The sequence below is a fragment of the Oryctolagus cuniculus genome, chromosome 7 (assembly GCF_051225735.1).
Source record: "Oryctolagus cuniculus isolate XC-2025 breed Fujian yellow rabbit chromosome 7, ASM5122573v1, whole genome shotgun sequence".
Taxonomy (NCBI): Eukaryota; Metazoa; Chordata; class Mammalia; order Lagomorpha; family Leporidae; genus Oryctolagus; species Oryctolagus cuniculus.
Genome location: NC_142873.1, coordinates 142,113,259 through 142,131,592, shown reverse-complemented (window position 1 = coordinate 142,131,592; position 18,334 = coordinate 142,113,259). Strand labels below are relative to the sequence as shown.

The window sequence follows — 18,334 nt, the reverse complement described above, 5'->3', positions numbered from 1 at the left end:
CAGTTGCACTATGGTCATTTCCATCACCACACCTCTGCTCTCATACATGCAACAATAATCATTCCACCTCCCCTCTGAGTTAATTCTATGCAATCTTGGTCCTCATTGTGTCGAACCCCACCCCACCTGTCCTTATTTAATAGCAACCAGTTTAACACTCACTTCGTCAAACACTCCACAATTGTTCTACAGAGAATCCAGGGTTACTGGATGGACACAATGGTCCATAGTTAATTGATTAATATGGGTAGAGGATGCCCACTAAATTAACATCAAGGACAAAAAAACTACATGACAATTATGTCATTCCTTCTTTGAAACAAAGAAAACCATCACCTAAATGGCAGTACAATGAAGTTGTAAAGAAACACAAACAATACTATTTTTATTCAACCTCATCAGTTCTTTCTTCAGCTTAAATTACCACATCAGCCAGTATGCTTCTCATTATCCAATGAACATAAAACTATTAATTTCCAATTTCAGGCTTTTAGTTTTACTGTTTTCTCCTCTAGAATTGTCATTCTCTTCCTATATAAACAAGACTTTGAAAGCACTGTACAGAAATTACCTCTTCCCAAGTCTTTCCTTCCCCACAAACAAGAGTGCACTATTTGGTATTTAGGGCTGTTAGAACAAGGACATCAATGGTCTCATCCCACGTCATTAAGTATTTTCTTGCACTTTTAAAATGAGGAAGTGAGTCTCAATACCTAAATTGAGATCAACAGCAGGGGAGAGGTGGCAGTGGGAGATCTTGCTCTACTCATGAAAGATATGCTTGGCTGTACACAAAACAGAAGACGGGGGCTGGCACTGTGGTTTAGGGGATAAAGCTGCCGCCTGCAGTGCTGGCATTCCATATGGGCACCAGTTCAAGCCCCAGGTGCTCCACTTCCGGTCCAGCTCTCTGTTATGGCCTGGGAAAGCAGCAAAAAAGATGGCCCAAGTCCTCAGGCCCCTGCACCTCCGTGGGAGACCAGGAAGAAACTCCTGGCTCCTGGCTTTTGATTGGCACAGCTCCAGCCATTGCGGCCAACTGGGGAATAAACCAGCGGATGGAAGACCTCTCTCTCTCTCTCTCTCTCTAACTCTTTCAAATAAAGTAAGTAAATCTTTAAAAATATATATATACAATTTGTACAGATCTGTGATCCTCTAGAAGTTATACACAAAATTGGGTTTCAAAAGAATTAGGTATGATTCTTATTTAGAGGAATTGGAGCTTTTGATCAGATGGCAACAGAGCATTCCCTAAAAAGGTTAAGTTCTTGATCCAAGAAGCAACCTTTCTTAATATTATACAGGAATATCACAGTATTATCTGTATATGAAGCAAAAGCTAGTATGTTAGATCTAAAGGACATATAGAACATAGCCTCCAAATGTCACAGAAGGCTAGTTTCAAATTTTGATTTTGGAAACTATATTAAATACAGGAGATACACTGAGATATTAACAACAGCAGAGGGAAAAAGTCCCCTGAAAACAAACTTGCTCTGCTAAAGCAATGCAGAGGACACAGAGGTGTAAGGTTCAGTCCTTACCCTCAAGATCACTATCTAGCAAGGACTATGAAACAAGTAACCGCAACACAGGACAAAACATAGCTATTTCTTTTTTTTTTTTCAAAGACATACAAAATATACTATGCAGTTCAAAGGAGGCAAATGTAAATTTTTTTTTAGTTTGGAGATCAAAAACGGAAGGCGACAGTGTTAGACATTGAAGAATTAGAATTATTTAAATTAGAAATGGAATAAAAAGCAAATGGGTAAGACAGACTACAGGAATTAAATGAGAACACACACAAATTTCCAGTAGAAAAAGAATCTTCCTTCTTAACAAAGAATGGCTTTTAAACATGAAACTGGGAGGTTGAGGGACTTGAAGATGCCTGTAAGTCCTAAGCCAATGATTCCTAGGTTATGTTCCCAGAACAAGAATGTATATAATCCATACAGAATAGCAGGCATGACGGTTCATAGGATAAAAGCAAGGATCACAGTGACAGACCTGGGCAACATTGCTCCTGTGTTGCTGCTACCAAGACATTTATGTGAAGCCAGATCCTAAAAACAGACTAACTTTATGATAATGTTTACTTCCCAAAAAGCATTGAAATGGGATATATGGTGAAGAAATCCTGGTTTCATATTCCCAATTGAGTGATACCTGATGTAAAATGAGTGCTATCTGAAGCACACTTCTGTTCAAATCCTAGTAAATACCTAGCCTCCAAAAAGCACTGATAAAGCTACTTCGAAATCAGAGATCCAAAAAGCAGAAAATAATCCCAACATTGGTTATAAAATAAGGAGCCGTGGATGAGGGATTAAGATGGCAGAATAGGGAGGGAGCTTACTGCTCTAGTCTAGAAGAAGACAGTTTTGAAAAAAGTGGAAAGAGTGCAATGTCAGGGGAGAGTTAGGGAGAAAGCAGCAGCAGAAACTATGCAAATTAAAGGGACACAGTGTACCTACGTGGAGGGTGAGGACATGTACAACTCAGAACCCAAGGAGCTGGAAGAGCCTCTGCTCCAGTATTGGAAAATGAGGTGAGACCAGACCGTAGCAGCCCAAGCCACTGGCGAAAAACATGCAGAAAGAGTCTTAGAGGGCATCTGGCTTGGAACCCCAAGGGGTATAGCTTACCTGCCAAACTAGAGGAGAAAAAACAAGGGGAAAGGGCGTTTTCTCTCTCCCCAGTTACCCATAACGACATCCTGTTAGAATCTGATAGAGAACAGGCAGCATTTTGGACATAGGTAACAGCTGCGCCACCTCCTGTCCATGCCCAGCAACAAGCTAAGCACCTGGGTGTGTCACCTCAGACACACCCTTCACCCTAGAGCACTGGACAGAGTTCCTTGGCCACACCCACCACATGCCTCTAGGTATTCCCTGAAAGCAGACACTCCTCTAATCCACACAGACTTAGTCCAAAGATAAAAGCGAGGGGGGGGTGGGGTGGGGGTGGGGGGGGGGGGGACGGACAAAAAAAGAAAAAACCACTAATTCAAGAAACAAGAATAAGGAAAGACAACATGACACCCCCAAAAGAACATAATACTTCAATACTGAATTGTGAAGATGAGATTCAAAAAACTGGGGGCTGGCACTGTGGCACAGCGGGTTAATACCCTGGCCTGAAGCGCCAGCATCCCATATGGGTGCCAGTTCTAGTCCTGGCTGCTCTTCTTCCCATCCTGCACTCTGCTATGGCCTGGGAAAGCAGGGAAGGATGGCCCAAGTCCTTGGGCCCCTACACCCACGTGGGAGACCCAGAGGAAGCTCCTGGCTCCTGACCTTGGATCAGCTCAGCTCCGGCCGTTAGGGCCATCTGGGGAGTGAACTAGCAGAGGGAAGACCTCTCTCTCTGTTTACCTCTCTCTTTCAAATAAATAAAAGAAAAAAAGAATTTCAAAAAACTGACCACAGGATTACTTAGAGGTAATCAAAAGCAAATGCACGAATACATAACACGAAAGAAAATTTCTCCCACAAAACTGAGATTTTAAAGAGAAACCTTGGAAATGAAATATTCAATTGAACAAATAAAAAATACAGTGGAAAGCCTTAACAACAGAATCAGTGAAGCAGAAGAAAGAATATCCAACTTAGAAGACAAAGCACAGGAAATTATACAGTCAGACCAAACACAAGAAGAAACTAGAAAACTAAAAAGAACTGTTGGGAATCTACAGGATACTATCAAACGACCCAACATACGGGTTCTAGGAGTTCCTGAAGGTATGGAAAGAGGGAAAGGATTAGAAGGCATTTTTAGTGAAATATTAATGGAAAATTTCACTAGTTGGGAGAAAGAAAGGGATATCCAAGTACATAGACATGACCAGAAAAGATGTTCACCACGACACACTGTAATCAAACTCTTCACATAAAAACATAAAGAAAAGATTCTAAAATATGCACAAGAGAAATGCCTGATTACTCTTTTTTTTTTTTTTAAGATTTATTTATTTATTTATTTGGAAGTCAGAGTTACAAAGAGAGAGAACGCAGCAGGGGGAGGGTCTTCCATCCACTGGTTCACTCTGCAACTGGCCGCAATAGCCGGAGCTGCACTGATCAGAAGCCAGGAGCCAGGAGCTTCCTCCAGGTCTCCAAGCCCTTGGGCCATCCTCTACTGCTTTCCCAGGCTATAGCAGAGAGTTAGATCATAAGTGGAATAGCCGGGTCTTGAACCAGTGCCCATATGGGCTGCTGATACTTCAGGCAGTGGCTTTACCCACCTCACCACAGTGCCAGACCCACCAGATTACTTTCAAAGGATCTCCAAATAGACTCACAGCAGACTTCTCATCAGTAACCCTATGGGCTAGGAGACAATGGCAAGATATATTCCAAGTCTTAAGAGAAAAGAACTGTCAACCCAGAATACTATACCCTGCAAAGCTCTCATTTATGAATGAAGGTGAAATAAAAACCTTCCGTGACAAACAAAAATTGAAAGAATTTGTCACCACCCATCTAGACTTGCAAAAGATGTTTAAGGACGCACTGCACACAGAAACAAGCTAATCACCATGAAAGAAGGAAAAGGAAGGAAATCTCCCAGTAAAAGTACAAAGGAAATCCAATGTAAAAAAACAAGACTATTTACTGAAAAATGGCAGGGCAAAGTTGTAATTTATCAATAGTCAACTTGTATGTAAATGGCCTCAACTCTCCAGTTAAAAGACACAGACTGGCTGAATGGATTAATAAACAAAACCCATCTATTTGCTGCATACAAGAAACACATCTTACCAACAAGGATGAATGCAGACTGAAACTTAAACGATGGAAAAAGATATTCCATGTTAACGGGGGGAAAAAAAAAGAGAGAAAGAGCTGGTATAGCCATCCTGAAATCAGATAAAATAGACTTTAACACAAAAACTGTTAACAGAGACAAACAGCACTATGTAATGATTAAGGGATCAATTCAATAGGTAGATGTAACAATTATAAACATATATGTACCTATTTACAGGGCACCTGGCTATTGAAAAGAAATGCTAAGGGATCTAAAGGGAGAAAGAGATTCAAATATAATAGTAAGGGGGATTTCAATACCCCACTTTCAGCAATGGATAGATCAACCAGAAAGAAAATCAGCAATTAAAGAGCAGGGTTATAATCAACACTATAGACCAAATGGAACTAAGAGATATCTACAGAACTTTTCACCCTACAATTGCAGAATATACATTCTTCTAGATTGACCAGATGATAAGCCATAAAGCAAGTCTCAAAAAGTTAAAAAAAAAAAAATTATGCTATGCATCTTCTTGGGCCACAGTGGAACTAAGCTGTAAATCAACAACTCAGGTATCTCTAGAACATATGCAAACACATGGAGACTGAACAACATGCTCCTGAATGAACAGCAGATCACAGAAGAAGTCAAAAGATAAATAAAAAAATTTCTGGAAACAAATGAAGACATATCAACATATCAAAACTTATAGGATACAGCAAAAGCAGTGTTAAGAGCAAAGTTTACAGTAATTGGTGCCTACATCAAGAAATTGGAAAGGCACCAAATAAATGAGCTATCAATGCATCTCAAGGATCTAGGAAAAAAAACAAAAACAAAAACAGCAAACCAAACCCAAAACTAGTAGGAGAAAAGAAATAATTAAAATTAGAGAAGAAATTGAAACAAAAAATACAAGATCAGTAAAACGAAGAACTGGTTTCTTGAAAAAATAAACAAAATTGACACACCAAACTAACCAAAACAAGGAGAAGAACCAAATCAATTAAATTAGAGAAGAAAAAGGTAATGTAATACCAGTCACAACAGAAATAAAAAGAATCACCAGAAATTACCACAAAGAGCTGTATGCCAAGAAACTCGGAAACCTAGAAGATAGGAGCTTTGCATCTAGAAGATGAGAGCTTTGCACGGTATCCATGTGTCTGGATAGATTCCTGGACACATACAACCTACCTAAATTGAGCCATGAAGACACAGAAAACCTAAACAGACCCATTACCAAGATGTAAATTGAATGAGTAATAAAAATTCTCCCAACAAAGAAAAGCCCAAGACGGGATGGCTTCATTGCTGAATTCTACAAGACACTTAAAGAACTAACTCCAATTATTCTCAAGTTATTTCCTAAACCCGGAAAAGATGCAAAACAGAAAGAGAACAACAGACCAATTTCCCTGATGAACATAGACCAAAAATCCTCAACCAAATTCTAGCTAATTGAATCCAATAAATCAGAAAGATCATCCACCTGGAACAAGTGGGATTTATCCCTGGTATGTAGGGATGGTTCAACATTCACAAATCAATCAATGTGACACATCACATTAACAAACTGAAGAGAATAAACTACATGATTATCTCAATAGATGCAGAGAAAGCATTTGGTAAAATACAACACTGCTTCATGATGAAAACTCTAAGCAAATTGGGTACAGAAGGACTATTCGAGGCAGCGTTGTGGCACAGCAGGTTAATGCCCTGGCCTAAAGCACTGGCATCCCAAATGAGTGCCTGTTCGAGCAAGATCCAGCTGCTCCACTTCCCATCCAGCTCTCTGCTATGGCCTGGGAAAGCAGTACAAGATGGTCCAAGTCCTTGGGCCCCTACACCCACGTGGGAGACCAGGAGGCGGCCCCTAGCTCCTGGCTCAAGATAGGCACAGCTCCGGCCATTGCGGCCAACTGGGGAGTGAATCAGCGGATGGAAGACCTCGCTCTCTCTCTGCCTCTCCTTTTTCTGTGTAACTCTGACTTTCAAATAAATAAATAAAATCTTTTTTTTTTAAAAAAAGGAATATTCTCTAAGACAATTTATGACAAACCCAAGGCCAGCGTCTATTGAATGGAGTAAAGTTGGAAGCATTCCCACTGAGATCCAGAACCAGAAAAGGATGCCCATTCTCATCACTGTTATTCAACATAGTCCTGGAAGTTTTAGCCAGAGCCATTAGGCAAGAAAAAGAAAACAGGCCGGCACCATGGCTCACTTGGCTAATCCTCCACCTGTGGCACCAGCACCCTGGGTTCTAGTCACGGTCAGGGCGCCAGATTCTGTCCCGGTTGCTCCTCTTCCAGTCCAGTTCTCTGCTGTGGCTCGGGAGTGCAGTGGAGGATGGCCCAAGTGCTTGGGCCCTGCACCCGCATAGGAGACCAGGAGGAAGCACCTGGCTCCTAGCTTTGAATCGGTACAGCGCGCCGGCTGCAGTGGCCATTTGGGGGGGGGGGGGGGGGTGAACCAATGGAAGGAAGACCTTTCTCTGTGTCTCTCTCTCTCTCACTGTCTAAATCTGCCTGTCAAAAAAAAGAAAGAAAGAAAGAAAGAAAAGAAAACAAAGGAATACAAATTGAGAAAGAGGAAGTCAAACTATCCATATTTGCAGATTACATGATTCTATATAAAGGGAATCCAAAAGACTCCACCAAGAGATTATCGGAGTTTGGTAATGTTGCAGGATATAAAACCAATACACAAAAATAAACAGCCTTTGTATATACAGACAATGTATATAAGATCAATCCTATTCACAATAGCTACAAAAAATGATTAAATACCTTGGAATAAATTTAACCAAGGAATTCAAAGATCTCTACAATGAGAATTACAAAACATTAAAGAAAGAAAGCCCATGAGAGCATTTCAGGCATGGAAAAACAAGATACTGTGGCAAAAAAAAAATTCCTACATGAAGGATCTCTGTGAGAGAGACCCCAGTGCAAAGAACTGGCCATCAAAGAAGGATGTACTTGACTCTTAAGGGAGGAGAGAACTTCTACTTTACTTATGGCCTTGTCTAATTACTTACGGAGTTTGTGCATTCAAAAGGCTTCCACAGCCTTGGCAGCTCATGTCAAGAGGCTCGAGTGATCACTGACTTTATACATAAAAGTGTTAATTGTTAAATTAACAACAGGAGTCACTGTGCACTTACTTCCCACATAGGATTTTCTGTCCTCAATGAGTTGCATTATGATAATTAACTGTAAAACTTGTTCTCAAACAGTTTTGTGTGTGTGTGTGCGTGTGTGTGCATGAAAGCTTTAATTATAGAGTAGGTCTTCTGTGTACAAAGTTAATCGAAAAATGAATCTTAATGGAAAATGGGACTGGGAAGGGGATAGCAAGGAGTATGTGGGGTGGAGTGGGGGGGGGTCAGGTATGGTGGGAAGAATCACTATATTGCTAAAGTTGTAGTTATAAAATTTGTACTCATTAAATAAAAGGTTTTTTGGGAAAAAAATAAGGAATAGTGGTTATGAAAGAGATTCAGATTTTTGTATATAAGAGGTTCATAAATAACAAGGGAAGGGTTAGATTTGACAGGGATTAGAAGCATGGAACCAATAATGCCACAAAACAACCATAAAGGAAAGGCACAGAGAATCAGTTCTTAAGGGAAATTAGGTACACCTACTGAGAACTACAGGAAAAATAGTACTTAAGTTTCCTCTCTCTGAAAAAAGAAAATTGTTAATCAAAACTTAAACAGATATGAATCTGCACATCATTCCCTAAAGGGATCTTTTTTGATCAACCTCATATAGTTATTTTGGTTATCTAGTTGTCAAACTCATTTATCTTCAGCTATTTATGAAAAAAAAAAAAAAAAACACATGTATATTACAGCACAGCCAATCTCCAAAGACCATAAACTCATTTCTCAATAGATACAGAATTTCTAAATAGAGACCATAATCTATTCATCCTAGAGGTCTATACTTATATTCCAGTCCAAAACGAAAGAGTCATGATCTTGTGATGTTTAACGCCTCAGGAGGATTTTTTAAAAATTAAGCATAAGAATCATTACAACCTAAAATTAGTTCTCCCATGCCATAAAAAAGAGGGAACACAATGGGGAGGCGCTGTGGCATAGCAGGTAAAACCACGGCCTACATTGCCAACATCTCATATGGCCACCGGTTCAAGTCCCTGCTGCTCCACTTACAATCCAACTCTCAGCTATGGCCTGGGAAAGATGTCCCAGGTCCGTGGGCCCCTAAACCCACATGGGAGGCCCAAAGGAAGCTCCTGGCTCCTAGCTTTGGAACTAGTGGATGGAAGACCTCTCTGTCTCTGCCTCTACTTCTCTGTAACTCTGCCTTTCACATAAATAAATAAATCTTAAAAAAAAGAAAAAAGCATACATAAAAAATTTCCCAGGGATGTCCGATTTCTCACTGTAGATTTTATAGTGAGTCATTTGTGTCCATGTGTTGTTCAAATCACATTGAAAGGTACCAGATCTTTATATGATCTATAGTAAAGAACTTAGATAAAAGATATGACTGATAGAAAGATCCGGCACACCTCACGATGACAAATAACAGAATTCACTATTTTGCAGCCAGCACTGTGCCACAGCTGATGATAACAACTCACACTGGAGCAGCTAGTTCAAGCTTTGGCCACTCCACTGCCAGTGCAGCTTCTTGCTAATGTGCCTGGGAAGATAGCAGAAAACATCCAAGTACTTGGGCCCCTACCACCCACATGAAGACCTGGATGGAGTTCAGGAAGGCTGGCTTCAGCCTGGCCAAGCCCTAGTCTTTTGGACCATTTGGGGAGTGAACCAGTGGGTGCAAGTTTTCTCTCTCTCTTTCCCCGTCTCTGTCACTCTGCCTTTCAAATAATAAAAGAAATACACACACACACACATATATATACATATATATATATTTTAAAGATTTACTTATTTGAAACGCAGAGTTACAGAGAGGCAGAGGCAAAAAGAGGGAGAGGGAGGGGGGAAGGGAGAGGAAGAGGGAGGGGGGAGGGAGAGAGAGAGAGAGAGGTCGTCCATCTGCTGGTTCACTTCCTAAATGGCTGCAACAGCCAGAGCTCGGCCAATCCGAACTCAGGAGATAGGAACATCTTCCGGTCTCCCCCAAGGGTACAGGGGCCCAAGAACTTGGGCCTTCTTCTACTGCTTTCCCAGGCTATAGGAGAGAGCTGGATCGGAAGTAGAGGAGTTGGGACTCAAACTGGTGCCCATACAGGATACAGGCAATACAGGCAGTGGCTTTACCCACTAAGCCACAGCATCAGCCCCCCAAAAATATTTTTAAGCTCATTATTTTAAAAACAATCAACAATATCACAATCACATAAACCTTCAGAGAGAGTAATTTAGCATCCAAAAGGGTTTTTTTCAATTGGTAATACCTCTCCACTCACTGCCCAGGCACTGGGGACAGAGAAGAGGCAAAGGATGTACGTACTCGTGGAGCAGGGCAGTCTCTTGCCAGTAATTCTGACACAAAAACCAGCTTCTTGAGGGAAAAGACACAAGCTTTCTAAAATATTGCCACCCTCCCCCATCCCCTCATTCCTGGTTACTTGAATAATGTGCAGGCTGGAGGGAGAGTAGAGAGGGTGACAGAGACACACACAGTACCTGTTGTTGAGAATTGTAGTCAAAAAGTCCCACAGTTGCTGCTGCTGAATCCACAGGTACCTGCGTGCCTGAATAATCAAACTGAAGAGGCTCCATGCCCACATGTTCCATGGGGTCCAAGGGGACACTCTGGGACTCCATGTTGGAGAAATCCTCCACAGGCTTGGCACCATTGGTGCTGGTCAGCTGGGCTAAGCCCTCAGAACCATTCTGGTTTGGACCCAGAAGATCCACTTCATTAGCAGAGTTCTGGCAATTACCAGGGGTACGGCTAAACAGAGAAAGTAAAGGGGCATTAAACCTTATTTTGAGCGGGGAGGGACACTACAGCAACCCAAGTTTAAGGACAATGTCCTTGACATAGCTCATTATCAATATTACTTAAAACTATTTCTACAAAAACAATGAGACCCTTTAGATGTTTACAGGCGTATATTCTGTATAAATGATTCTTAAGTAGTTTGCCTTCCCACCTAAACCACCCCTATAGTTTACATTATAATTTACAATAACTTAATTTATTCCCTTTACCAAGGGGTTCAGATTTGAAGACACTGAATGAAAAGAAAAAATACAGCTTACAGTACCAGTAAAAATGAGATCCCAAAATGAAGGTAGCAAAAATATGTCCCCAAAGACAGTATCTACTCTTTAACTCTAGAACCAATGGAAAAAGTCAGTTTTTAAGGAAAATTCCACATCTCAAGAATGATTCTAATAAGAAAGTTTTATATATTATTATTACTGACCAATGCTAAAACGATCTCCCACTTCTAAGAAATCAGAAGAAGCAGATCATTTTGAGATAATACAAATAGTTTCATAAATATATGCCCGCGCTAAGGAGATAATTTTAAAAATTAAAATTGGATGATACAATTTATCATTAAAATCAGGACATCCAAAGAGCAAAAAGAGGCAACACTGATAATTATCCTGGGACAAGGAAAAAATAAGTACCGTTCTGTGTAACCCAGGATACACCATCCCTTCATGGAAAAAGGCTGCAGGATTATTTGATCCAAAAATCAGACTTAAAATAACACGTTATAATAAAAAAAAGTATAGCCTATATCTACATTCAATACCCGTTATCCCTAAAAGAAATCTGTGGCTGTTACATATTAAAGACATTGTTGCATTTGTTTCTCTCTCACACACACACCCTACTCTCATCATCACTACCACCATCACCATCACCACCACCACCACCACCACCATCACCATCACCTGGCCCCAAACACCACAAAACACTGCTGCAGGCTCCTTGAGATTCATGGCGAGGCCCCTGAACTCACCTGGAAGACCTCAGGTAAGTGCTACTCTATTACTCAAATGTCATCCAAAGACTACAAATCTTTACATATTCAAGGCACAAAAATTACATTAGGAATACTAAACAACTGGCATTGTACTACAATGAGAATGTAAAAACACATTTTGATTGTGGTTTTGGTAAGAGAAAAGGTGGGGATATGCATACATATTAGCTTTTGACTGGCATTAAAATTATTCAAAATTAAATTATCTGTGTATCATAGCTTTTCAAAAATTATGTACAGTAACTAAAGGCTGCCAACATACATAAATACCTGCATATTGGGAAAGACAAATACACATGATTTAAATACTGTATATTAAATTACAGGGTAAAACCTGCAAAACAATCATGACCAGTCATGAGGGGCATCCATAGAAGGTATACAATTAAAAATAAGTTCTTTAAGATCTATCTCTGGTTCTTTAAAATGAGGACAATGATATCTAATCCCCCTATCTCAAAGAAGCTTATGAGACTCAAACGCAGAATGCACAAGTTCTCACCTGCTTTTCCCTCTGACATGCCAGAGGGATAGGACACACCTTCCTTAGTAACCAGGGCTCTCTAATGCAAGCAGAGCAATTAGGGAGAAACTTGGGAAAAGAACTAAGGCCCCTATCCCATGTGATTATATGTGAAAATCTCTGAAGTAATCTTCATGGAATCATTCTCCAAATTCTAGAACTCTATACAAATGCAAAACCTACAGTTTTGGCAAAAAAAAAAAATCAGGCATCAGCAACACTTAGAAAATTCTACCTTATCAATTAATACACAATGTTTGAGGCATGGTCTATATCAGATCCAATCTTTAAAAGCAAATGGGGGAGAATGTAAAAGGAAATAGGTGGGGTATCAAAATAAACAAAAACCCGTAGCCCACATTGAAAAATCAGAAGCATAAAACATACAAACCTAAAATCTTTGACGTCTGCATCAATCCCATTCTGTACTGGTAAACCATTGGTCTTGTCCATCACATCACCCTCCTCCTTCAAATCTCCTAGCTTATCTCCTTCAAACGTACCCTTGTTCTTCTTTTCACCTTTGTCGTTTTCATCACTGTCTGCATCCCTTGGGCCCTGTTTAAAAAATAGCTTCAGCTTCACTAACCATCATTAACTAATAAGAGTGGGGCAACCACGGTGGACACCAGACTACACTAGATGCTGTTAGAACAGGATTGTGTCCATGCCCTTTCAGACATTACAATCTAATTAACAAAACAACACAGAGGCCGAACACTGCAGAAAGTCTTGCCAAATGGGGGAGACAGACATACATTTATGTTACAGAGTTTAGGACAGTCTTAACATACCCAATGAAACCAAACCCCCTCCAATTTTTTCCTTTCTACCCAAAGCTTAGCCACAACATTGCATCTCTTGATCATATTTCTCTACTCTCAAGTCTATTATATTTTAATAGCATGCCTCCTCATAATATCCAGATGTGGTGGCTAATAGTATAGAGGGAAAGAGTTACGTTAACTCCATAAAGGAGTTGTGCATCACCACTGTCCTATGTAATTTCCTCCATTATTGCAAACATCAAGGTGAATGTGATCTGGTATCATTTCAAGTCCATTATTCTTATGCTTCAACTTAGGGTATATGCCCTGCCAATTTGTTTCTCCCCATCCCCAGCTCTATTCTATAAAACTCAAAGCTTAAGCATCACAAATTCATGAATGACCCTTAACTTTATTTTTTTAACGTTTAAAAACAAGTTAAAGAAGTCTTTCACTCAAAATACTCTTAGAACTGTTTATCTACTCTGTTCTACCAAGCCTGTTTCAAGGCACATTATTCTTGATATGTAAGTAGGAATGTATCAAATTGAAGCAATGATGCAACAGAATTTATCTATGCAGTGTTTCAAAACTAAAAAGCCTGAAACACTGAGCCAACAAGAATTGATCTGGTGCCAGACATGATTATGTTCTGTTTTCTAAAGAAATTAAGTCTATCTCTTCTAATTCAACATCCTGAATCAAGCTCTGGACATACAAAGCAAATGTACCTTCATTTCCATAAGAAAAGGTTTCATATGGTGACGTGACATGGTACAAAGCATGTTGCAGAACCTTACACCAAAAGGTATTAAGTAAATTTTCTTATTCAAAGTTAGAGGGAGGCAATCTTACTTTTCCTCACCTGGACTAAGAATGGAAAAGGGGGGGGGGGGGTACATGGACCAAATTAAAGCTCCTGGTAAAGGGCAAGGTCCAATCACAGAAAATGAGAGCTGCTGCACAGAGATTCCAGTCACTAAAACCAAGTTTCAGAGGGGTAGGGGTCGGGGGTGGGGGAGAATTAAATCCCCAGTCATGATCAGACTGATGGTGGGCAGGCCTGTACATGGAAACCCAAGAGATGCTCTCGGAGCAGCTTAGAGATCACTGGCCCAGAAAAGGTAATTCTGAGATATTGACATTCTTAGATATTCTGGCTACCAGTTCAAAGCACATTTTACTTTTAAGAGCCATTATCTGTTCAACTGTGTCAGAGAAAAAGAAAGATTTCATGGTCAACATGAAAAAACACACATATTAATAAAGAACCTAGAAAGGCTGCAGCATTGGCAGCCATTGAGATGTGCCTTTCCAGAGGATAATCCTTAAGGCACAGTTCAGAAGGAATGGATGATAGCCAATTAAGCACTACACCATGATCCCAGAGGAGAGATGGAAATAATAGGGCTCTACAGCCAAAAGATCTTTCAAGACATCCAGAGGCAATAGCTTCCTCCACACTGCAAAGGTAAAACTGACAGGAGCTATGTGTTCATTTTTATCCTAGCACTGAATACACTACCTGACAGAAGGTCAATAGACATGATGAAAAAAATTGATAAGGACCAAAAAATCCTGGAAAACTAAACTGATAAAAAAAGAAGTATGTTCCTGTTGTCTTACCATCATCAAGTAAGAGTCTAGAAGCTGGTAACATGGTCTAAATAATAATCAATTCTACTTGAATCAGTAAACATTAATGTCAATAGTAAAAGAGCAAAACAAGATCATTTATCCCTCTGCCACACTTAAGGAATTTTCCAAAATTCTACAAACTGAATCTTGGGCTCCAATTTCTCACAAAGGGTTCAAAAGATCTGCAAGCAAAAATGTGAAAGGAAAGAGATAAAGAAATAACAGGAAGCTTCAACAGACAAGCAAGAAAACTGGTGTCAGGAAATAGTAAATAGCCAGATCAATGCTCTGTGTTCTCTTCTTCAGTGAACACTTGAATCCCTTCAAGTGATTGCTATGTGCCTGCTCAGTCCATCCATATGCTAGCTGGTCTAAACTGAAGACTTGGCCACTAAGAGTTACATTCTCACTTACAATAAAAAGGGCTAGAGTTCCCAAACATTTCCCTAGGATGGGCTATTTATCAACAAAATACTACTACCTGATTTTCTACTCTAAAAAAGCCGTAAGTGCCTCAGTACCAGAGTAGATTCCTTCTACTGGAGTGTGGGAAATCAGGGACACTTCTACTTCTTGATGGATGGCTGTTAAAAGCCACTGAAACATTTCACTTAGAGAAAAGCTCGGTAGCTCTAATGATGACCCTTAATAGGTTGGTAGGAAGTCTAACTTCTGAATTACACACATAGCACAAGTAGGAGGGCATCAGATCAAAAGTTTGTTATTAAAAGATAACATGAGTGAGGGGACGCAGTGCAGTCAACTAGATGCAGTGGCTGAAGACATCACAAAGCATATGCACATGCCATGTCCAAATGCCTGGGTTTGAATCTAGGCTTCCATTCTGTTTCCAGCTTCCTGCTAATGCACACTCTCAATAGTAGGAGAGTCCATGCCACCACCATGGGAGACCTCAATTGAGTTCCAGGCTCCTGGCTTCAACCCTTGAGATTGAAAGCATTTGGAAGTGAACAAGTAGATGGAAGACAGCACTCTCATACAAATAAAATAATAAATTAGTAGGTACTGGGGACAACATTTGGCCTGTTAAGACTTCATAACCTACATCATAGTGCCAGTTCCTGGTCCCAGATTCTTGCTTATGTGCCCTCTAGGAGGCAGCAATTGATGGGTCAAGTAAGTGGGTTCTTGTCACTCACATAAGAGACCTGAACTGAGTCCCCAGCTCCCAGCTTCAGCCCCAGCGAAGGGCTGTTCAGGGCATTTGGTGAGTATAACACGGGATGGAAGCTCTCTATCTCTCACTCTCTGCCATTCCAATAAAAATAATAAAATCATTTAAATAAATAAATAAATAAAAGATAGCTCAGGTGCAAACATTTAGCCTAGCAGTTAACAGGTCAGTTGGGACACTGATGAGACACTCATGTCTCAGTATTCAACTACCTGGGTTTGATGCCCAACTCATTTTGTCACATCTTTTCTAGTACATGACAGTACTGGAAGTCTATTAGTCATGTGAATGGAAAAGTTTTATTTCATCTTTTCATCATGGTTTTCCTTTAGATGAATGTTAACTCAAAGCCACAGTGCTCAAATACAAGCTCAGCGAAATGCTGAAAATTTAAGTCCAAAAAAAAATATTAAGTGGATAACCTAATTAAAAATGCCAATGGGGCAGGTGGTTAAGTCATTGCTTAGGATACCCACCAACCCATTTCAGGATTCCTGGGTTCAAGTCCCAACTCTGTTCCTAATCCCAGCTTCCTGCTAATATGCACCCTGGGAATTGGGTGAGTTTCCAGCTACTAGTTTCAGCCTAGCCCAGTTCTGACAGCTCTTTCCTCTCCCTCTCTCTGAAATATATATATAGTTATATTTATATATATATATTTAATATATATATTTAATAACAAGGGGGAGGTCTAAGAGATGCCAGATCTGCACAGAGGTAGAGGAATATGCTCTATTGCTGACTATCAAAAACCCAGGAGAGAACAGATAAGCAGAAGAACACATGGTTGGGATAAAAGTCCATGCACTCACAGTTCATTTTCCTCCAAAGACTCAAATCAAAGCAGGAATACTTCTGAATGTATCTATTAATTCTGAGTGAAGTCAAAACAAATTTAATTCCTCCTCCAAGCTCAATGTTCTCAGAAAAACACTCCTCACATGGCAGTAGTGACATTTCATGAAATTATAAATTTTCTTTTTAAAAAAAGAATACTTTGTGTACCTGCTTGATACTGAATCCAAAAATAACAGACTAAAATATTAGTTTCCCCTGCACACATTTATGTTTTTCACAAAATGATAAAAAATTGAAATGTTAACTTCCATTCATATGTAGAGCAAGCTATAGCTCTAATAACAAAAAAAATTGAAGTAGTAAAATATATGAGTGAAGTTTGAAAATGCTAGCCATGTGAAATATTCATTTGAACTTAATAATTAATAGAAATCCTTTTATTAGGGGATCTAAGTCATAAACAGGCCAGTATAGAAGAGTAAAGAGTAATATAACTAAGAATTGAAATTGATACAAAGCTTTGGAATACATCTCTCTCACTTCAATTCTATGCCACATTTCTCTCATCAATAAATTAATGGAGATAGTAGTAGCCACCCAAAGGACAGAATAAACAATTCATTAATTAAACAATTAAAGCAATTCATGAAATTATAATTCTCTTCAAAAAATCAAAAACACTAAGTACTATATCCAATTTTCATCTTTTTCACATAAACAACTATCCTCACTCCCACCAAGACATAAAATTGATAGAAAATTTTAACAATTTTTCACCCTGGAATGAAACTGTTCTGGTTGTATTCATCAGACCCTTTGTCAGACTGATTTTCTGAGGTCTGTGCATACAATCGAGCTACCTCTACTACTCATTCCCTAGAATCTGAGGTACTATCAATTATAGCACAGACTATATTTTATATGCCACTAAAAAGGCAATTGACAATTAAAGTGTGATAGTCTATCATTTGAAATACCCCAATATGACTCCCAATTTGAATGTGCCAAAGTAAGCAGTACTTTTAGAACAGCCTGTACAAGGCACTGTGTACATAATCAACACACAATCCCTGATGCACAGAAAGGTTTTTAACCAAGAAGAGGAGAAAACACAACTTCAACATGGAGAAGGGTACTTGTTTATTATATAGAGATGGAGACCCCAAAAAGAACTTCCTATAATTTTTTTTAGGTTATCTAGTCAGTATCTAAAAGCTTAACACTGCCAACCAAAGAGGAGCACACAGACTTCTAACGTGAGGAAAGCCCAAATCTGAAAGGGCTCTCTCTACCCTGCACAAGCTTCTATCAGCCTCTTGATGATCTAATCTTCCAATTACATCTTATACCAGTGCCTCTCAAACCTCATCTGGGTAGGGAGAGAGTCTTGTAAATTCTACAGGTTTTGATTCAGCAGCTCTGAGGAAGCATCTGAGACTGGGATTTCTAAGGAGCTTCCAGGAGGTACTGATGTTACTGGTGGATGCACTGACTCTGAGAAGCAAGACTTTATAAGGCTTACAAAACATTCATATTACATAGTCGCTAAAATTAAATTCTGGTTGGGTGTAACTATTCCCATTTTGTAAGTGAGGACATTAAAGTCCAGTTGAGACTCAACTCCTTGGCTTCTATCTGTGTTATATTATCCAAAGTTTTTAAACAAAAACCAATTAAATTAAAGTAACA

The 18,334-nt window shown here is 39.6% G+C and overlaps 1 protein-coding gene across 50 annotated transcripts in view; it reads right to left on the bottom strand.

Moving 5' to 3' along the window:
* The window catches only part of PUM1 (pumilio RNA binding family member 1), a 150,935-nt gene that overhangs the window by 59,723 nt on the left and 72,878 nt on the right, over positions 1–18,334 (bottom strand). For 42 of the 50 annotated variants that reach the window (XM_070078873.2, XM_089301130.1, XM_017346521.4 and 39 more), the window contains 2 exons: positions 12,639–12,805; positions 10,403–10,673 (listed from right to left, as the gene is read on the bottom strand). The exons of the other annotated variants lie outside the window; for them this stretch is intronic. In XM_070078873.2, coding sequence (XP_069934974.1) covers positions 10,403–10,673; positions 12,639–12,805 — 438 coding nt within the window. The remainder of the gene's footprint in view (positions 1–10,402; positions 10,674–12,638; positions 12,806–18,334) is intronic. 50 annotated transcript variants of the gene reach the window in all.